Source organism: Phaenicophaeus curvirostris, chromosome 5 (assembly GCF_032191515.1).
Source record: "Phaenicophaeus curvirostris isolate KB17595 chromosome 5, BPBGC_Pcur_1.0, whole genome shotgun sequence".
In the NCBI taxonomy this organism is placed as follows: domain Eukaryota; kingdom Metazoa; phylum Chordata; class Aves; order Cuculiformes; family Cuculidae; genus Phaenicophaeus; species Phaenicophaeus curvirostris.
In genome coordinates this window covers 46,288,402-46,311,430 of record NC_091396.1, presented here as the reverse complement: position 1 = coordinate 46,311,430, position 23,029 = coordinate 46,288,402, and the positions used below count along the sequence as shown (strand labels likewise).

Below are 23,029 nucleotides of genomic sequence, written 5' to 3'. Positions count from 1 at the left end.
ACCAGCCATTTCTTTCCCTTTCTGTACATCATCTCATATCAGAAAAGATTCCCAAGCATGTTCCAAGCCATAATTTGCTTAATTTCTCTCTCTCTCTCCGTCTTTCTCTCTCTCTCTCTCTCTTCTTCCACTCTAGACCCATCTCTTCAGAGTCTTTCTCAACAGAAGTGAGATGTTTATCACATTTGGACTTCTAATCTTCACACAACAAACACTCAAACTACTGTGAGATGTGCTGTCAACATGCAGATTGCAGTGCCTTGGGCATCTCCATGGGAAAGGTCTGAAACAACATCTGCCCCCTTCTTTCTTAGAGAGTTTGTCCTTACTTTTCCTTTTCTTCCCATCTTCTACAGCAAGTACCCAGCTGCCCTTGCCCACCCATGCCTGCTGCACAATGGATGTACCCCCCTGTTTGGTCTGGACACTGTGTGCTGAGGAGGTAAATGGGATATGCCAGCCCCTGCAGGCTGCTCTGTACACTCTGTTCTCAGGGCTGTCTGCTGTGCGGGCCGCAGGCTTCAGGCCTTTGAAGGGTTGAATACCATCTTTTGATTTACCATGGCTGATGGGGTATGGGAAAGCTTTACAACTGAAATTCACAGAGGAGTTTAAAAAAAAAATAAAAGAAACAAAGAAAGAAAGAAAAGAAAAGAAAACCAGCGTAGGAAAGACCTCAGTAACCACACAAATGATAATAAGTAATCAAATGGAATAGATCGAAAAAGAGAAGAGACAGCTCTTAGTAATATATTAAATGGCTTATAAGAAAATCACAACTAAATACCTCACCACTCAAAACAGTCTTTGTTTACACACATCTGTCACGGGTTTGACACCTGGGGAAATGCTGATACATAGCTAGTCAGCACTGAGCATACTCAGGTCTGCAGAGGTGGTGCTAACGACTGTTTCTCACTGGCACAGGGATTTTGGCAGGGTTAGATAACAAAGATTTGGGTTTTGTTTGTGACATTACGCTATGAACAGTCTCCTTAAAGAGTTAGATGCAACTTACGGTGTACAAATGAAAATGAATGACTCTCGTTAGGTAATTTCTCCTCAAATTCTGTTTCTTCAACAGCAAGGTAACCTTGCCATTTTGATACAAAGAAAGCCCTATTTCAAGGAACATATCTGGCAGCCTTATGAATCTGAAGGGTGGAGAGGTGAAGCTCAGTCCAGGTTCCAACAGTCTGAACTACCCTTCTGTTGAGTTGGGCACAGAAGAAAAGTGCTGCCAGGTTTCCACTGAAGCATCCTTTAGTCAGTTTTGGGGGAAGATTCTACCTCACAAAAGTTTCCAGCTGAAAAGCTGACAATACATTGGCATATACATTGCTTCAGTCCCTGCAGCTATACAAAAATAGCCTTCAGTTAACACAGGGCTTGGTTTATAGATATTGTCCCTCTATTAAACCATCAATGACACATCTCCTTCTAAATACATGTAGACCACACATCAATTCTTTTGCCATGTCTTTTAGAAGATCTTCTTCTCTTCATTTTCTTATTCCAAAAGCACATGTTGCAGTCAAACTTGCACTTTCAAAGCCAAAAAGATACTAGAATTTATTTTTTTTTAAACAAGCTAGTTCCAGAGGACAACTGCTGGGCAATATATTACACAGGTGAGGATGAGGAACCCTAAAATTGCCATTCATGCTCATCTATGGTACAGCAAGACCTTGATAAAATTACCATATCTAGCTGGGACGGAAGTTAAACAACAACCACCATCACTATAGGTATGAATGATAATACCTTTTTTGCCCTCCACAAGCAAGGCCACTATATAGTTTGCTTCTGATATCACCACAGCAGGGATTTGAAGCTGCTAATACTGTTAGCTCAAAAAATATGACAGCTTGTTCCAGTGAGGCTTAGAATTTTGGAAGGTGACACAAGCTTTCACAGACGATGCACACATCTTCATATAGAGTACCCTAGATATTAGAAGAGGCTTAACATTTTGCTCCATCATGATAGTTCCGCCTCTTTGACTCAGAATCTCTTAGTTCTATTCCTGGATTCACATGAAGCAACAAGTTATATCATTGAAAAATGAAAGTAAATTTAATTTCATGTATTTACATTCTTTAAAAAGGCTACTTGTCATTCAGTACAATACTTAAAGACTGGCAAAAAAATGGACTGAGGATAATCTAATAGAAAATTCACATTTTTTTTTCATTGTTGTTATTGTTGGGCTTGCTTCTAATTGTCTTTTTTATTATTTTCTGTGGAAGTATAACTCTAAGGAGACTGAACACAACCCTCTGGGATGGGAGGGATGCACTTTTATTAGTGTTGCATTCATTTTAATAAAGACACAATCAAAAAAAACTAGGCTTTTTTACTAGATATGAAAAGCCCTAAAGGTTGGAACATATAGCAACTAAAAAGAAATATTTAGCAAATTAGTAAAACAAAGTGGTATCAAACACTGCCAAATTCTGTAAAGGGTAAGGGATTCACAGGACTCTTCTCACTACCACATCCATTTTGCTTTCCCTCCCACACTTGGCTTTGACTGTTTTGAGTGATGTTGGATGAATGAGGGATGTAACTGATCAAAAGATGGACCAAGCAGCATGTCTCACACAGAGCTCACCAGTCCCAGACCAAGAAAGGAAACTTAAAAACTTAAAGACTTAAAAACCAACACTGTCAATAACGAGGAACTGACAGCAAATCTTCATGCAACAATGCAGAAGAGAATTTCTCTCCGCAAGAGAATATCATTATGAAAGTCTCAGCAGTTATTTTAGAAATAAATTCAATCCAATCAAACCAACAGAAATTAAACAAAATTATTAAATACACTAATCACAAGCCCAAACTAAGTGAAGGGGCAGTGGAAGGTTTTTATACAATACCTAAATTAACCATAAGTTTGACACGGCCTCCATCCAGCTCCAGGCGCAGTGTGTCAGCAGAGTCTCGTGAGGTGGTTGCCATCAACAGCCCATAAGCACGCTGGGACATGAAACGGAAGGACACATCTTCTGCTTCTGTATGCATGACCATAGGCATGATGATCTTCATGTACATGCTGCCATCATAGCTCAAGATAGAGGCCTCTGCAAGGAATCAGCAAACAATTGCAAAAAATGAGAACAAGTTACACCTCTGTGTGATCTTCTCTCCTGAAGAATCCTGACATCTACCACAGAGCACTCTGTTTACAAAGCCATACCTCTCTACAGAAAGGTATATTACTGTGGAAAAACACAGCAACTGCTTAACTGCATCCAGAAATTCTATGTGGCACATATGAACAGTAAACATAAAGATATGGTATTCACCACAAATGGAGGCAGCAGCCTCCACAGAGACACAATCCTCAAGGTCAAGAGTGTTAGCACAGGACCCTTTTGTGATAATGAGCTGGCAAAGTCTCATTTTTTTCCATCATCAAGAAAATGCAACCTCCTTCATTAGTCCCCCTTCCCTAGCACAAACTGTAATGACTAGTTTAAATGATGTCTACAAGACTTCTACTAGAGCATTTAGTCTTGCCTTTGAAGACTCGGAGTTCCTATTTCTTGCGCTCTTAAGAGATGTTTCTTTTTTAGAGAGGAATTGCATTCCATTGCTAGCAGTTTAAAGAAAAACAACTGTATGAAGCAAGTTTCCTAACAGGTCTTTACTACATTAGATCTGGGCTAGTTTGTGATTTTACATTTTTCTCCTCCTTACTAAAAACTAATGTTTCTAGAGCTCTGCTGACACAACTGATGGCACTGCAATGCAAATGAGGAAAGGAATAAACCAAACTTCATTGCAAGTTTCAGTGTCATTCAAACACAAAAAATGTCAGGAGTTGGAGGCACAACAAAAGCCAGGAGGAGGAAAAAGAAAAAAACAGCAAGGAAAGAAATCATATTTTTCTGTCATCTCTGAGTATGTCAAAGAAAATAGGGAGTTCAGCTGAGGAAAGGAGTTATTGTATTTAACATTCTCTATTTGTTCAGGGTATTGCCTGCATAAACTGATATTCTTCTCTAAGGGGGAAGAATTAAAGCCTTGTAGTAGAATTGCAGCAACAACTATGGCATAGTAATCATTGTTTTAGTCCAAGAAAAAATGCATCAAAGCATTTTTATCAGCAAAATTTACAAATCTACATAAATGTATTAATGTATGAATCACAGCATGCCTTCTCCCCACAGCCAGTCCCTCCTAAAGGCAGAGCTGCAGGGATTGCTCCATGTAGAACTTTTACCATAAAGTTACATATAAAAAACCCAGAGGTTAGAAAAAAAAAGACCAGTTCAGTTCCCTAGACATGTGGAAGGAATGCTCCGTAAAGCAGTCTTACCAATTTAGGTATAGTTTTCTCAAATGCTGGGATTCTCACCAGGCACAACACACCCTTCCTACCCCCTGCCTCCCCAGAAAAGCTAACACCCTATCAAATTTAACCAAGCGCAACAACATATACTTGGTATCTAGATGTTTTTCTTATGTTTCACCTCTTTGTCCCATATTTCCCAGCCAGGACACTCATGGTGACAGGAGTGGAACTTCTAGAGGGAAACAGCAAGCTTGGCAGAGGTAATCTGTATGTCCTGTCAATGCCTAAATGTTAGCTGTTAGAATAGATGGATGGAAAACTGAGGAATGACAATATGTCCATACTGTAAAGGACTCATGGCTGGCTCCACAAGGACTAGTAGCTGTGTAGTAATAAATATGCAAATGAAGTGACAAATAAGAATATAAGTGTCAAACTTAAAAAGTGACAGAGAAGACATCTATATTGTTACAAAACATCTGCTGGGATTCACCTGAGGTTGTGTGGTGCAGCAAACCACCACACCAATAGCTGGTATGCACCACCTCTCTGGTCACGAGACATACTAAACCATTAAGAAAACAACTTTTCTGTGAGCACCATTAAAATAAGATGGATGTGAACAGCATCCCTATTCATCAGTTTTCCTAGTTGCCCTCCCCACACGCTGTAATGGTCCGTACACACAAAGCTACCCACACATAACACTCTCTCGGCCATAAACACACGTTCTAGGTACCAGCTACCAGTGCTGCCCTGGGGACTCACATCTTCACTTGGCCACGAAAAAGAGAAGGAAAGATAGCTCTTTTTTCAAGGTAAGGGAACAGTTTCTTCTTTCCAAAGCACAATTCTCTTCCCCCTCACGTCTTCACCTCTTACTTGCCACCCACAGCTGCAAGCTGGATCTAAATGTGCTGTGTATTATACATACACTCAAAGGCAATGTGTATGTACACACAAACCCTCCTTGCTCCGTTTCCTCTCTCGCTCTGCAGATTGTATTAGAAAATGCAGTCAAGCATGAAATGGCTCTTTTGACGCCTTTAGGCTCAGATGTGCCTTGCATGAAACAGCAAGCGCCTGAATAGCTGTGAGAAGGGGATCGGAGGACATGAGAACTACAAGTGGGAGTAGCTGACACAAGTGCACCAGTTCTACTGCTTCTTTCTCCACAGAGCCATGAGTTAGGTGCTTTGGAAACATGAGTTTTTCTGCAGACACTAGAAGACAACAAAGGCTGAAAAGCCTGAAAGCATGGTCATAATAAATCTCTTCCCTTCAGAAAGAATTCACATCCTTCAGCTCCCCGATCCCACTGCCAGAAAATTACTGTCCCTAGACAAGAAATCCCAACCGTTGTTATTATTATTATTATACTTATGTAAAAAGAACACCTAGAATAGCTGAAGATGGCACAAAGGTCTAGGCAGTGTTTCAGCTGATGTTCCACAGTAGACTAAATCAGGTGCTACTGCCCCTTCGCTGGCCAGTCTTCTAAAAATACGGAACAATGAATCCTTGTAACAATTAAGTAGATAAAATGAAACAGTCTGAAATAGTTTAAAGAACCTCTTCATAACAACAGATGATGAGGTTTTGTCCTTGTGTGCACCTTATGCTGACCTGAGCCTGGCCCACCTCAGACCACCTATGCAATTGACATCTTTTAAAAATAAAGAGAACTTATTGTCACTTTGCAAGTTTTCATCATCTGGAGTTTTCATCATCTCCCTCCAAGCTGACCATTCCCTCCAGCTACAAAAATACTCCTTCAGAGGAAGCTGTTGCTTAGTCATACAAATGAAGTCTCCTTGTCCTGACAGTCAGTCCTAAAAACTCAAGGAAAGCACTTTCACAGCTAAGGAATACATACAGCAAATCTACTTAGGGTTGAATGTAAGCTGGCAACAACTAGGTGACCTTAGACTCCTTGGCACCTGTGCTGGTGACGTCTGCCTGAATAAAGCCATCCATTAGACTGTCCTCTGCCACCTTCAGAAATGTAATGCCGAATGTTCCAAACTGTAGTGCTTTTCAGCACCATAAATACTGGCAGTGGCACAGTTGCTCGAGTTAAAAATACACGCACATTCCTTCCACACTTTTACTTTAAGGGTAGTTATTATACGTAGATGTCTCAGGGTTTTGGGGTACCATAGATTTGTACAGACAAAAAGATACACAGAGGCATTTATTTACAATCCCAAATCCAGAAGCTTAATTGCCACTAGCTTGGAGATGGAAAGATGAAGAAACCAGGTGCTGATGCAAAACTGCCCTGACATATTGCCAGAGATCTGTGAAAATCAATATGTTGTTAGGAGCGATTAGCTTCCCAGTCATGTGCTCTGAGACCCTGCCAGCTTTAATTTTATATTTAGCATCCAAAGGAGCAATTCACTGCTGTTTTCCCACAAGGCCCATCTAAACCTCCTGCGGAGGCAGCAACAGGCTAATTCTTAGAATATCTGGACAAATAAATATTCAAGACCTCTTCATACTCTTTCTCTTCCTTCTAGCTTTTCTCTTGTATTCTATCTCCATTCTTTGCCTTTCTTCTCCATTTTAGCTTTTATTTAGCCTCCTGTTTTTCCCCATGGTCTTTCCCCTGCCTCCAAGAATGCAATATAGCTTTCTTCCTTTCTGAATTTTCCAGAAAGAAGACAGTGCAAGAAAAAGTAAAAAAAAAAAAAATATTCTCCCCTTGTGGAAAGCTTAGCTGAAGTCACCAACAACAGCACGTGTTCATGGCACATGACACATTCCCTATAGACACATCTGTGTAAGTCAGCTACCAGCACTCACTCCTACCCAGCAGAGCTTCTGGAGACAACTGTCACCTGCTGAGAGGCACAAGACACCTGGCAAGGAACGAGCGTGCAAAACATGTATACTGGTTCAACTCTACAGAGAATATAGATCAAATATTTCTGCCCTCAATATCCTTCAAGAAAAAGTGGCAAAGCTCTGTATCCACAAACAAGCCAAAACTTTCCTGTAGGAATTACATAGCACACCTATTCCCATCCCATGCAAACACGCCAGCTTTTCTTTTAATATATCTACTGCAGATACATGGACACAAATAAAAAAAAAAGCCTTGAAAACCAAAAAAAAATCCTCTGAAAACCAAAATTACACTTCAAAAAACCACAAAACAGAACAGAACACACACACACCAGAACTGGGGGAAAAAAGAAATTCTTATTCTCGTCCAAGTAATTTGGGGGGCCTGAATGTAACCACTTAGACCAAAATCTGACTAGGACCCAGGAGTTAACACTCTTTCTTTGGTGGGACAATATACAATGGGAACTTAAAGTGCTCACAAGCATTTATGACCTCACATATACTCCAGTGGGATGAGAGCCAGGAGCTGCTGGGCTTACAGGGCTGGGGTCTCACTGCCTGAGGCCATCCCACACACCCAAGGAGGGAAGCACAACATACTGGGTTGAACCAGGAGCCCAGGCAACATGATGGTTGTGGGGAGCTGGGGGTTTGCCCTGCTGCAGCATCACTGGGGCAGGGGCTGATGGCCCTGGGGGCTGACATGAGGTCCTGGGCTGTAGGTAGGGTGGAGGTGTCCCAGGAGCTGGGTAGGGCCTGTTGGTGCCTTCAGGGCACTGGTAGTGTGGAGCTAGCAGTGCTGTGCTCTGGCCCAAGAGAAAACTACACGTTTACAAATGCATTACAACTTTTTTTTGCAGAAAATTGGATTTTCCATGGATGTCTCCCATCCACGTGACACTGGACGTCTCCTTACTCAGCCTGCCAAATACGAAAGTGCAACTGAAAGGCACGTAAGTGTAATCCACTAGCACTGAGAAGGACAAGAACAGGGAACAAAAAAACGTCTTTAACTACCCACCCTAAAGAGAATAATTACATTAGAAATAAGAATGCATTTTAGCAGTCTAGCAAAATACCCTGCAAATAGTAACACTGATCAGCTACTGACAAGTTTATTGTATTAAGAAGAACAAAGCTACTTTGCTTTAAAGATTGCAGCCCGCCAAGATGTCAATAGCACTATCATCAGTTGTTATGCACTGAAAACTCACGAAGATAAAACAGTTACAATTTTAGACAGTAACAGCTACAGAAATGTAAAGAACCTGGTCTAATTTTGGCAGTTCTTAACCTTCCTCAGAGAAAGTTCAATCCCAGTTTTACTTGGCTTCAAATTAAGATGGTGTCTTCCTTCCCTATTCCCAGTGGATATACACCTCTGCAAAACCACCTTTGTATCTGTACCAGTATTTCTGTTATAGATAAAGCAAACCCCATTCATTCAAATTTTCCTAGCTTTTATTTCTAAAACTTGCCTCTTCTGTTTCTCACCTCTGGTTTCCCTCGTATTTGTTTATTACTTTCTTAATTCAAATGCTCTAGTTTGAATAGCATGCACCAGTGAAGACCAAACACATACTAAAAGTAGAATAATTACATAAGCCACCCTTATCAGTACAATGCATACAAAATATTTCCAAATAAGCAGCAAAGGAGAAAGATAATAGAGCCAGCTTCAAGGCATTCATCACATTTACATGGATGCAAAAATAGTGGTGAAGAAGTAACACTAATTGTCACTTATAAGGCCACTGCTATGGACAAAAATTGCTAGCAGATGTTTACATAGACCAGATGACATCCAGATGAAGATTTTTCATCAATCTTATTTTTTTAATACCCTGCAAAATTTATGTCATAGCATTATTTAAAACATCTCTTTACTTTTAACGTATGTGTAAGTCTGAAAATAGCCTGAAATTGCTTGTAGGCTTACATAAAGTGAGAAATTCCTGAAGAATATCTGAAGTGCGGACCACATCTATCTATCTAGAAAGTCAGAAAAGATTTCATAGTCACCATTTCCCTACTACTGCCTCCTCCCTGTTTCAGAATCTTATATACTTCCTATCTCTTTCCTATGTGTTTTTTCCAAACAAAAGCATGTTCTAAAAAGGAACAACAAATTAATGTCAAACCCCAAAATATTGCTTAAATAATCACAAAATGAAATATATAAAAAATCTATATAAAAATATATAAAAAATCTAATTAAAACTCAGAAGTTTCCACCATTGCAAGGTGGACAGATTTCTGTCTGTCTGCAACATCAATGGAGAACTCCTAAATTTTAAACTGATCCAGAGAAGACATATTAGGATCCAGGATTCCAAATCTTCCTCCACTAATAAACCCCAGAAGCCTTTGCACTCTAGGTTCTAACTATTGTTTAACTTTTGTAACCAAGCCTCCAGCTCCCAAGGCTAACCCTTCAGAGAAGTATGTACCAGTTTCCATCAGCATCATCCCTGTTATGTGCTTCCTCTCCTCCTGTTGTCATCACACACAATAAAGGATCAGTCAATTAAAGAATACTGTCAGGTGAGTAGTTATAGAAAAAATAAAAAGCCTTTACCCCACAATGAAAGGTAAATATTATCTAATAAACTTCACATCTCCTTTCATTGGACTGTAATTATAAATCATAAAAAACTGGGCTGGAGAGGAGCTGTAATAGCACTGAGCAACACAGTGGAAATACTTGCAGACAGAGGAAACTGTAGCCTGTAAATGTTATTGCTAGCCCTGGGAGGTGATGAGCGAGGTTGTATTCCCATACTAAAGCTTGGCAGAGACACAGGGGAACCAAGAAGGAGCACGTGGCCTCTTCAAACTTACTCCAAATGTCACTCTAACATTTACAGAGATGTGTGCAACTATTTGGGAAGAAATCTCTGGCAACAAGGTTAAGTGTAGAAGAAGAATTTTTCCACATACACAAGGAGTGTAATGGGTAAGGCATGGGGAAATCTACTGCTAAAATTATAGTCTGAGTTTGCATTACACAGCATTTAGAAACAGATGTGGCATCTGTTTAATCTGAACATCTCTGAGTCCTCTTCATGGGACTGCCAAGCTGCATGAAGCATCTGATCACTGCGTTGTTAGTAGTGTTCATCAAAAAAGGGAGATTATCGTGAAGATGGAGTTTTGCTCATCTCAGAAGTATACATTAAAATAAAGAAGGAGAAGACACAATTTGCAGCACAGAATATATCAGAACATTACAAAGAAAATAATCTACACAACGAGGGTGGTCACACAGTGAAACAGAAAGGCTGTGGAAACTCCTCCCCTGGAAATGTTCAAAATTCAACTGGATATCACCTTTAACAACCCATTCTGCTCTTGAAGTTGGCCTTGCTTGGAGCAGGAGGTTGGGACCGAGACTTCCAGAGATCCCTTTCAACTACAACTCTTCTCCGACAAGTGCCAGAATGCACCAGTTTCACTGGATATTGCACCATGGTGCCACCATTTCAGAGACATCACCTTATACCTGGAAGTCGCTACTGATCTGAGACAAAAAAAGATTTTGTCTTGTGAATTATTGCATTAATGGGAATGCTGCTTACAGCACGTTGTCAAGACTGAAGAAAAAGGAGATTCAGAACTTCACTCTCCTACAGGCACTTTATGTCCTTGGGTAAATTCTTGACCCCTGTTGAATCATCTCATAAACATACAGTTATGAACCAAAAATACTATGACACTACTAAACACATCAACTGTTGTACTTTTGATCCTTCCCTCCCACAAGCCAGGGTGCTATCACTGAACTGGTGTGTCATACACTGTCAACATCTTCCAGTGGCTGCTGAATCTCAGGTGAAAACTGGAAGGCTTCTAAGTGTGGCTCTCAGCAGTAAAATTTGCATTACTTCCCCAAATTCCAGGAGATGAGGGTTCTGCTATAAAATCTGCAGATGTGGGAAAGCTACTAAAAAAACAGTTATCACCAGCCTACCATCTTTGAAAAGCAAGATCGTTACGTGAACTAAATTGATAACATTGTTTAAGAGCACAAACAACCTCCTCTCAGTGCTGTTTTTTTGAAACTGGAAAGAAAAATAGCAACTCATATTGCCTCTGGCTGTTTGTTTAAGGAAGGTTCACAGCATGGACTAGACAACCTTCAATTTCCTTTTCTTCCTTTTTTTTCAACTGACAGTCCCAAAACCCTGAACTTTGTAAGGTCTTGGAACAGGTGCTTTAACAGGACAGGGAGCAGAGGGAAAACATGGGTCTACAAACTGTAGGTTAAACTTGTCCACAGAAATCACATGTTTTCAAAAACATGGTGTTTTTGAAAAAACAACAATTCTTCAACCCAGGTAATCTCTCATTTAGGAGGGGACAGAACTGAGAGTTCAGAGACTGCCGTGCTGAAAATAAGTAGGCAGAGTAGCTGGGTAACTATAACTAACATAAGGAAGTGGCTTCACAGAAATGGGAATATCACAACCCTCACAAAGGCTGTCAAACAGGTCATTTTTGGGAGAAACCTGATGCAACAGAGCAGGTAGTAAATAGGAGGGTAACAACAGCATACGTACTGTGGAAAAAATGCAGAATAACATGTAAATTGGGGTTTCAAACTATACCTTCCAAACTTAAAATGTAAGATAAACAAAACAGAGCTTATAATACTAGGACTACCATTTTGTGTGATTCTGTGTGATTCTGACCTGTGGGAGGTACTTTCAGAGTCTCTCCTTCTCTATAGCAGTGTTGCTGCTTTCCCTGAAAACATTTGCAAAACCACCTTTTGCAAGGTGGTGCCTGCCTAAGAGTCACTCTTAACCAGTGCAGAACAGACAGGGAAGAAATGATGATGCTGATTTCCAGGCATCCCACAGGCTCTGTCCACTCCTAATAAAGTCAGCAGTAGATATGCAACGGCTAGGGCTGCTCACCCATCTAACTGCAATCACTATCCAATTATTGTAACCATGATAAAGAGGAAAAGAGAAGCAGAAAGTAGTAGTTGGCATAGGATAGCAGTTGATATTGCCAAGATCATGAAGAAATACATGTTCAAGCCTGTAAATTTCACTAGCAGATAAAAGAAATAATGTTTTTCTCTCAAGGATAGACACTGTCTTTCGAAAATATGATTGTCCTGCAGACCAACTTCCACTGTAAAAACATGGGTTTTTAAAAAAGGGAATTTCAGTTTAAAAAGGAAGAAAAAAAGAAAAATTAACTGACACAGGTATGTATGGTGCTTCTGTATTAATGATAATACAAACTATCCAGAATTTCCTTGTTTATGCAATTATAAGTATGTCCACAAGCTGTCCTCTGAACCCAAACACACTCATGTGCAGTTTCTCTCTTATGAAATCAGTATCTCTTGCTGAGGAGAGTTAGCAATTCAAACCAAAACACTGGTTATAATTGTGCAAATTCATGCAGTTATTAAACTTGTACAAGCCTATCTCAAATGCCAAAGGCTGTGGTGCAGGATCTTCTAAGTGCATAGATTAGCATTCTCTGGCAGGTTTTACATGCAACAGCACCCAGTCCAAACCCTCTGTCATAAACTAAAGATTTATATTTACAGAGAAAAGAGTTCCATTAATCTTTTCCTTCTTCTCTGAGCTCCAAAAGCCTCCAATGATCTTGATGGGAATTGTAAAAGATAATATTTCCTACTTCTTGGGAAGCCGTGAAGGATTAGCCCATGTTAAAAAATTCTTTTATATCTTCCAGTCAAAAGAACTATAAATGTATAAATTATGACAGCAGCAGTGACTCCAAAACTTACACAGTCACCTCTATGCTGCCCATTTTATTCACTTTGAAATTCAGGGCAGCAGTTAGAATATAATGAAGACTATCATGCTCAAAAAGCACTAGCATGACACCACAGTTAGGTAAAGCTGAATCTTCTTCAGCTGCTCCTGTAAGTAGGCTTACCAAAACAGTTGCTGAGGCCTAAGTCTATACTGATTCAAAACCAAACCAAATCTTGAAATCATTAGACACCTTCAACTGAAGGTATCGTTTCTGTACAGAAGATTTTCAGATCACTTCTTACGTTATCTATGACCTTTGCTGAAATGCTTGGATCTCTCCTGCTCCAAACTAAAATTGGAAATCAGTCACATTGTCACCTTCTATCAAGATATTTGTGTGTACTTATAGACCAAGTATGAGGATATTACCCGTATCCTATGTTGTTTTCTTTATACTCGACATAATGGAAAACTCAGAGTTAAGAGACTTTTGATGATGAAGAGCCTGCCTTTTTGTCCTGTCTAAAGCACTTCTGTCCATTGTAATAAAGTCCAGAGGGACATTTACTCTCCAGATTGCTAGCAGCAAACTAGATGTGATGTATCTTGTTACAACATTTCTGATACATTACATCAAATTACGCCAGATTAAATGCAGCATATCAGGGAAACGGTTGCCCCAGACCTGTAAATTGATTCAAACAGAAAATTCAGATTCTGCTTATCAGTGACTGCACCTCCTGCACAACATCGCTTTCCATACAACTTCAGTTGATGCTAGGCAGCATACCTGCAGACTTAAATGCCAGGGGAGGAACTTCACAATGACCAGGCAAGTAATACAAAGCTTCATTTCACCATGGAGTTCTGAGGTTCTCTAGGTTCCTGAACAATGTCTTTATGTGCTAAACCTGAAAGTCACAAAGAATAATTGCAAGGAAGATTTAGTTCCCCCATCCCATAAGTATTAGGCCTCCTCCTCTTCAGAAAAGCAGTTCTGCATGGCTGCTGTGCTCTTAGGAAGTCTGGGAAAGGGGAAAGAATAAAGCTACTGATCACAACTACAATGTATTTGCAAACTTGGGCGGTAGGCAGGAGATTCAGTCTCAAAGCATAGATTCTAAATTCTAATAAAAATGTAGATGTTTGATAAAATAGTCAACTACCACAGCCTTACCACTCTGTATACTAGAAAGAATGACTCACTTTAACCTAAAATGTTTTGCAGGCTCTTAAGTGCAGAAGAGATGGAACTAGGAGAGTAAATTGCAAATGCCATCCCATTTAGCAGAGTGGTATCATAGGTATGGTCAGGACAGTTAAACACTATCTATTTGCTGGAAATTACCCAATAAAGCTAATAAAATGCAGAATTTTCTTACAGCTATTAGGTCTTGATATGAATACAAAATAGGTACCTAGTAAGAGTTAACTTTGTAATGAAAGGAAAGGAATTAATCAGAAAAAAATAGCATTGAAAGATGGAAACCAAGCTAAGTTTGTGTGATGGCCAGACATTTGAATGTACATTGGAGGACTGGAGAATGCTTTCACACGTATTATTTGGCCAAACCTCTAAAGCATATCAAAGAAAGTGAGATTATTAGAATGGAACCCAACACAATTTAACAAAGCATGGTAAAAGCAGATGGGAGCATAGCTATCATATTAACCTTGTGTAAAGGCTGTAGCAAATCATCATGACACTTCCAGGCTCTGAGACAGCCTGACTAGAACTGGTCCTACCAGCAAATTGTGTTTATTTCAGAGCTGAAGGTTTTTCTCTTACTTTATTATAAAAGCCTGGAAAAATGGGCAGGGTGAGAGTCTGACATTTTCTACTTTTTTAAATGGTGTTTCTTCATAGTGATAAAAGCCATCAATCATTAGCAATGAAAACGGGGGGGGGGGCGGCAAGGGAGAAGTAATTACAGCATCTGAAGGCAAAAAGTGATCTTGCACTGAGCAGCTCTAATTCCTTTCTTTCACTTTTTCAACAACTTGTTGCACCACTGATACCTAACCCCTTTTTGGGGGGCAGTCTACACCTCCACTGTTTCTGTACCCATGGGAAAGGGATGAGAAAGCCAGGTTGCAAGTCTGAAAAGGCAGCCTTCAGCTGTGGGAGGCAGGATTAGGGTGTTGCTCTGGCAAGCAGGGGCAGAGAGCAGGAGCTCTATGAGCCCCTCACACCTTCCCACATTTCAGAGAGTCACATAACCAAGCACAGGAAACAACAGGGAGTGAAAGCCCTGCAGTAAGGACAGATAAACTGGTGGGCAAACCTTAGTGTCCTAGATGGCCTCTGATGGTGTCCAATTAGGAAAATACTCATGATCCGATGCAGAAACTTTCCCACAAGAGATGCAAAGCTAAACCAAATCCAATATAAGGAAACAGAACATATACTTTGGAGATTTCTGCATTCTGGAGGATCCTGTAGAACTTCAGAAATTATTTAGACAAAAACTACTTCATAACAACATGAACTGTTTGAGCCTGAATTTAATAGCTGCCTATTGGGACATCTTTGGCTTAAAATCAAGCACCTTGCAAAAAATCACCTAAAATCAGTTAGCTCTAGGTATCTCACCTGTCACATTTCCCCCTCTTAATGTCTGTGGCATCAGGATAAGGCATTTCTTTTTTCCTCATCTTTTATATTTTAATTTCACCTGTTACTGTGCTAACAGCAAAACCAGCCAGCTACCTGCACAAGGCAATTAACATCACGTAACTCCTACTTGGAAAACAGAAATCAAATTTCGTTATATTTTTTGAATGTGTTCTCATTCCAGTTTCCAACTGACTTTGGAAAGCCAAAAAACAGAATATGCACAGTGCTGTTAAACACACAATATCATTATCTCCAATGGAGTTAAGGGGCTGACTTTGCCTTAGCAGCAATTTTTTCACCCTGGAACATTCTGCATGATATTAAAGCAACATGGATTGAATCTAATCACACAGCACCCTTTCTCCTGGGAAACACCCTCTTAGACTGCAGCCACTTGGTCTTCCAGAGCATATTGCTTCCTCTTTTCACTGCATAAACACTCTTCCAGTGTCAGCAAGGCTGAATATCACCTCCACAACACGAGAATGCAACAGAAAAACAAAACCAAAGGAAGATGGAAAAAGCTCTCATTCTTCCAAACAGAAAGCCAAGCTCTGAACAATTTAGAACATGGCAGCTACAGGTTTTGATCAACAGTACCAGCAACAAGGCAAAGTTAAATCTTCCTGCTACGCATCAGGCAGGGCCATTTCACCATAAATGCATGTAGTGCTCATGGAGATTTTCACCACAAGAAGTTTAAAGGACCAGTCTAAACGTTCCTAGGATGCAGTTAAACTTTTTTACTTTGAAGCCTGGGACTGCAGCCATTGCTTTTAGCCTCCTTTTGCTTTTCTTCTTAAACAAGGTCTTTATCATGGGATCTTTGGAACAGAACTTCAGGGTTGTATTAATTTCCAAGTGTAACTTCCCTCAGTTTTAGCAGAACACTTCAGAATTAAATTTGTTAGTAGATTTTAGTTCCCCACTTTAGTTCCATCTCTTCAGGAAACTCAGTCATTTAATAAGATTGCTATAAAATAATGGTCTTTGCAGCTGAAGAACATACTTAAAGCAAGAAAGGAGAACTACTAACAGATTATCCTCAGGATAGAACCTGGGAGTGTGCACAGTTTCTCTGAAAAAAAAAGAAAGTTTTAAAAAGGCGAAGGTAAGTATTCAAATACTGAAGACAGTTCCCAGTAAATGATGAAACTGATGGAGTCACACAGTTCTAACCTTCCACCGCATCATAATTAATTTCTTTAATGACTGTATTACATCATTTACTTAAGAAGAAATATTGATTTCTCTGTTTCTTGGGTCCTGGAAAAGCAAACAGCTTACTTATATAGTACAACTCTGCTGTGATATTGAATTTCACAGATGTGCTTATGGTGTGGAAAGCAGAGGTAAGATTTCCTCAGTTCAGAAGGAGAAGAGACAATTTCTCAGACTTAAAATGTACATTGAGAAAATTCAACAGAAAGTGAAACTGTCACCTAATGGTGAACTTGTAAGTTTGAAACAGACTTAGCAGCCAGCACACAGGGGCATCAATGCTGCTTTGACCTGCATGTCTTGAATTTGGGCTGACAATCACCTTCTTTAGCAACTTTTAATTACATACTGCTTCCTTCAAGACTGGCTGCTGGTGAAGCAAAAGCGTATGTTTTAAGTGACAAAATTTATCTGCATCAGTGATATGATTATTTTCTCAAACTGCCAGATGTGATTCCCAGTTTTATGCCACAGATAAGAGACTGCACAAAAAAAGTATATAAGCCAGCTAAATCACTTCACTGATACTGATTTAAAGGACATTTCAGCCATTCCAGAATCAAAGCACTTCCCTTCAGTCACCTATCATTTGTCTCATGATCTGGTGGTGTAGCTCCCCAAACACCTTCCTCAGCGACTCACGTATGGGCACAATTCATGGCTGTGCAACACACCAAAAGAAAAGGAATATAGTCCATATGGGTCAATATTCCCTTCTCCACTTCACTGAAGCAACATTTAATAGAAACTCTTTATTACATTTCCACTGAGTCCCTAATAATGTTGCCCTATTAGCTAAAGCAGAAGGATACAAATCAGGACTCAAGATCTGTTCAACAAGTCACTTTGTGATTTTCCTTTATTTGATCTGAAAGTAGGAAAGAATGACATTTACCCGTCTTTAGCAACATATTTGTAGATCCTTGCTTAAGAAATCATTACAAAACTAAACCAAATATATTAAAAGGAAGTTGCAAACAAAAAAAAAAACAAACAATCAAATCTTGTATTAAGGATACTATGCATCAGGCATAGACACATTTGGAATCCAATTCTGACAGGTCATCGGAGTCTAACTCTATGCTATCACCAACACCAGCTCAGCTTACTCCCCTTTTTAATGTGAAAGTAAGGGCCAGTGAAAGCTGTCAGACTGAGATGATGGAAGACAAGTACCTAGCATGCATGCACGAAGAATGCATCCTTCATATAATTCTCTCTCCCCTTGCTATTATCTTTAGTAGCGCCATCCAGGAATTTAAATGCTCATAGCTATAGATGAGAGCCATCAATCCTTGTATCTCTGGAAGAAAGAAGTGGTAAGCTCTTCAGCCACAGAAGCAGACACGCAGCTTCCTTTGAAGAGAGTGAAGCACTTCTCTATCTTTTCAACAGAAAGTGATTCATAGGCTTTTACACTGGGCTCAGTGATGTTCCTGAGAATTGCAATACAACATACAGCATACCCTGCCTTCTTCTAAATGTTCCTTGAGAGGTTGTGAGGGTATAGGGAAGGCCCAGGGGGTGGAATAGCTCAGTATATTAAGGTCTATTAAGGAAACAATACATTTCAGTACGTATTTCAAGTCTAACTGAAGGAAAAAAAAGAGTGTAAAGCTTTTCCCCAAGGGATTGCCTGTAGGAATTTAGCAAGTTGGAGCCAGCAGCTGCTAGGTGAGCAGAGCAGGCAATGGGGACACAGAGGCCATTGGTCTCCAGAGGCTGGGATCACCCCCTCAGACACTTTGGGGATACAGTAAGGGGCAGGACAGTGCTACCTGAGGTCATTAGATGGTGAAGAAGGCTGAAATTGAGTCATCACTTATGCCACTAATGTTGAGAAGAACTAGCTATGTGTTTTCTTAGGGAAATTTTCAAGGGACAGCAGTGTGGTTCCTCCTGGGGTGGAAGAGAAAGCAGATATGCAGTAAATCCCGGTCATTCTTCTGCACAGCTTCACCGCCACCAGTTCTCACTGCTGCTTGCTGGGCCAGGTCCCAAGTTTCCACCCAGGTCAGCACAAGTGCTGGGTTAGCAAGTGTGGTTTCAAGAGAAACTTTTCCTAATTTACACCTGGAAAGGATTAGACACAGCTGCACACCACACCACAAAGAACATCCTGTTTTCTAAAATAAGCAGCTGACATACTCTGTGGACAGACAGGGAAAACAGTAGGTCTCCTAACAGGACGGCATTCCGGTACTCGATTTTCGTTATTTGAAGTCCTCAGCACAATTTGAAAGCATTAAGATGCCTTTTGAACTGGTCTACTTTCACAGCAGAAACTGAGAAAGAAAAAAGAGTCAGTTCATCCAGCGTCACACTGCAAAGCCACAGCAGGGCGGGGACAAAACCCTATGTTCTGAACTGCTGTTCCATCACCATCAGCCTGCTGTTCTCTCTCTTTTTGGATGACCCAAGAGCTACCTGCCACGTCCTCGTTCTACTCTTCATCAGACAGACCCTGAAAAATTCTCATAATATCAAATCATAATAGCAAAGAGGTCTACGGTTACTTTTTAAACTGGCAAATAGTATGCAAGCCTAAAAATAATCTAAATCTGTAAGGGAAAGGGGACAACTCTTGACAGCCATTTGAAATGTAGATGGTAAGACTCTATAGATATAACACCTGTTTCTCTTTCAAATTCTGCAGATAAAGAGAGAATCAAAAAGGGAAGAACTGAGGCACAAGATAGTTTTTTAAGATTTCAATTAGCCTTTTATGTGGACTAGGATTTATTTACTGCAGAATTAGGCATCTTTCATAGTTACAGATTCACTATTTATATCTGCTAACTGTGCAACTTTCCTGGTTCTCTGATTCCAGACCAGCTGCTGGGCACAGCTGTGCTTCAACAAAGGCACCAAAACCAGCAGGGATTGCTGCAGGACTGTCATACTTCCCTGATTTCATCCGCATCTGGAAGAGGAAATCACACTGTTTTTTCTCACTTACTCCTGACACAGCTCAACAGAGCAACAGCAACCTAATTAAAAAAAACCCCAAAACTAATACAATAGATGGCCAGTATGAGAAGCTCACAAGCTTTTAGAGCTTTTAAACATGGCACTAGGACTTCCTTCACAGGTTACGAGGCTCTCAACACATGGAACACAGGAGTATATGTGAAGAGTCACTTGCAAAATTCTTTGACAAAGTGGAGGACATCCAGTGAGCAATCAGACATATAGAGATATCAAGGCACAGAACTGCAAGCAATTTACAGTCTGGCAACAAAGGAGTTTCTGTTTAATGGAAAGAAGGGGATGTAAAAGCAGAACAGCTACCAAAGTGCCTCATCAACACACTGCAGCTGTATGACCACCTACGATGCTATTTGGCATCTTGAAGCAGGTTTTAAAATGTGAGTTTCATACTCACGTGGGCATCAAGCTCAAGGCTGCAACAAGATCAAGGCTGCAATAAGATCAAGGCTGCACCTCGAAGAGTGAACTTTGGCACATCCTCTATGTGCCACGCACCACCGGTTACCTGAGCCCTGTCCCTGCTTCCCCACAGTGGCTGGTAGTGTACTGGCTGTTGTGAACAGCATCCCTTCCTAATGGCTTCTTGTACACCACTGATGTTCTGGGATTTTACTCTAAGAGCTGGTGGGCCCTAAAGCACTACACACAGCAGGTATTTACTGCTTTTATGCATCATAATCTAATTGATTCATATAAGGTCAAGCAAAGTCCGTGACAGAGCAGGACTAAATGCCATTAAATTCAATGGCAGACTTTGGTGGTATTGTTTTTTATGCTAATGAGCAATATTTGGGATGACAACACGGCAGTCAGAAAAGACTCTGTCCTGCCACAAAGGTGAACAGGTAGCATTAAACATTACTTGCTTCAGCTCATACAATAGCTAGGGAGAATGAGCCTTGCCCTGGGCTCTCATTTACCAGCAGCCTTGACAGATCTTGGACACATGCTAGGCTTCTCCATTCTTCTTTCCCACACGACTCTGTACACTTCTAATTCAGATCTGAGTTTTGGATTTGAGGATTTCTGGCAACAGTTTTTTCCTATTGTGTATTTGACAATGCTTTTCTTAATGACATACTTTTCTCATCTGGAACTGTAACATATGCTACGTAATTCTGCTTCTAATTTACTTAAACATGGAGTTTGTTCCACAGCTCTTTATTAAGATCTAGCAAAGAAGCTGAGGTATCAAAATGTTGTTATTTTTACACAACAAACCATTGTACCCTTTCTAATTCAGTAAGAGTTATTATAATAAGCAATTACATTAAGAGTCAAACAAAATGTACTTCAAGAATCCGTCTAGCTTATTTTATAAATTTATTCATCTTCTCACTAATTGGGGAAATATATCCAGCCATTAGCAGGATTTAGAAAGAAAAATAAGTCTTTTGAAGTTGGCAGACATTTTCAGGTTTACGTTATTCTGAGGCATACATTCCACAGATTCATTCAAACTAGAAATGCAAGAGCTAGCTAGACCATGCAGCTCCTTTCCCTTCCTTCCCTCTTATAAAGCACATTTCATTAAAGCACATTGCAAACTGTCCATCCTCTGCATTTTCAGACATTGGAAATTAGGATGGCTAACTGATAGCATTTCCATCCATTCTGTGGGGGTTCTGCTAGAGCAAAACAAAGCAAAAAAGAAACACAGCTCATTATCAGGATTCTGTTGGTGATATTCACAATTTTTCTTTCTCAAATTAACCAAATACTTCATAGTTTGTGTCCTGTGAACTTCCTTAAATTATTCCCCTTCCTTTTGAAGCAGTCCTCCCAACAGCACAGATTCATCATCCTACCCTCAGATTATTCTTTTACCAAGCAAGATATACTGAACTCTCACAATCTTTCTCTGTAATTCCTCCCTTTAGCCTCCTGGGTTTTTTTTCCAATTTCCTTCATATTGCTGGATTTCAGTCTAAGCTGCTCAACAGCAGCCTCTTTACAGTTATTTATTTTTAATAAGAAATAGCCGTGGAAGCTTGTCAAGGGAATACAGTTTTTATACTCACATTTCTTGAATATACATTTCTACCCCTATGACTAGGAAGACTTCTCACCAGCGTACCTGTAGCTGAGTATCACACCTCACTCCAATAGTACACAATTTAACCAGTGAGGAGTTGATATTCAGGCTTACTGTCTTGGCAAAGGTCAATGGGTAAAACTATATAAGGCTGCCTTCTTGTGTGCTCTGTAAATCTCATATCACTATTGAGTTAAATACATTCAGCCAATCACTGACACACCATACAAAATCTCATCATTTTTTTAGTGCTTCATAAAGGGCAATGAATAATTTTACCTTTTCAGTGCTAAAGAAACTAGAAGGGTTTTTTTCCCCATGAGTGGATCAAGTACTACAGCATCTCACCTACAAAAGGTTGCTTATATACTTCCAAAAACCTGCAGCACTGTGTCTGAACAACCATACAAGGATTGCATTAGCATTGCAAGCACAGAAAAGTAGCACAAAACAGAAAGTCACTGCTATTTTAAAAGAAAATCTCTGACCTTTAAGAATGTTTAATAAACTCTGCAGATCTGACCAATGTTCTTTTGGGGATATAAGCTCAAATTATTAATACACAAAACAAAAAGCTGCCCAGATTTCTGTACTAATGAAAAATAAATAACACAAAATTAAGTATCAGTCGCTAGAGTGGTCTGGTTTTCTACCTAATCTCATAGCTAGATCAAGCTCAAGAAAAACTATGAAACGGAATGTCAAAGATTAACAAAAATTTACATTTTGCTAATATTCAGCTTTTCTATGCTACAATCTGAAGCCTTTAATAATTATTATTTTTTCACCCTGCAATCCTTCTATGACTAGGCAAAGTCTCAAGTATCTAAGTTTTTTGCAGCTGAGGAAGATAAGGCACAGAAAAATGAACTTGTCTGTAGTGATAAAAGCCAGAGAAATAATCCCAAGGCAAGTCTATATTGCATATTTTTATGAACCACTGAATCAGTGATGTCTCATAAATGTAAATGTTTGTTTTGTGAGAAGCACTGATCAAATTCCTTATTAGCCCAGCAGTGATGCTAAATGCTCATGACACAACTGCCCATGCTCACACAGTTCACCTGCAGGTACTAACACTAGAGAAGTTAGTAGATAGTCTTGCAGAGCAAACAGGGCTGTGCACACTGTAGTGCAGGGTGCTGCATGTTAATACACAGCAACACACTTTCTAACAGCGCGTGTGAGGCAGCTTTGCACATATTTCCAAGTAATAGCATTCATTGTGCTTTTACCCCTGGTCCAGGAGAAATCACTGTCTTTTAACT

General features: G+C 39.9%; 1 protein-coding gene across 28 annotated transcripts in view; it reads right to left on the bottom strand.

The window, feature by feature from the left end:
- The window catches only part of NRXN3 (neurexin 3), a 960,997-nt gene that overhangs the window by 651,987 nt on the left and 285,981 nt on the right, over nt 1-23,029 (bottom strand). For all 28 annotated transcript variants that reach the window (XR_011337550.1, XR_011337551.1, XM_069858542.1 and 25 more), the window contains one exon: nt 2,880-3,083. Coding sequence is in view for 26 of the 28 variants with exons in the window: in XM_069858542.1 (XP_069714643.1) it covers nt 2,880-3,083 (204 nt within the window). In the remaining 2 variants the exon portion in view is untranslated. The remainder of the gene's footprint in view (nt 1-2,879; nt 3,084-23,029) is intronic.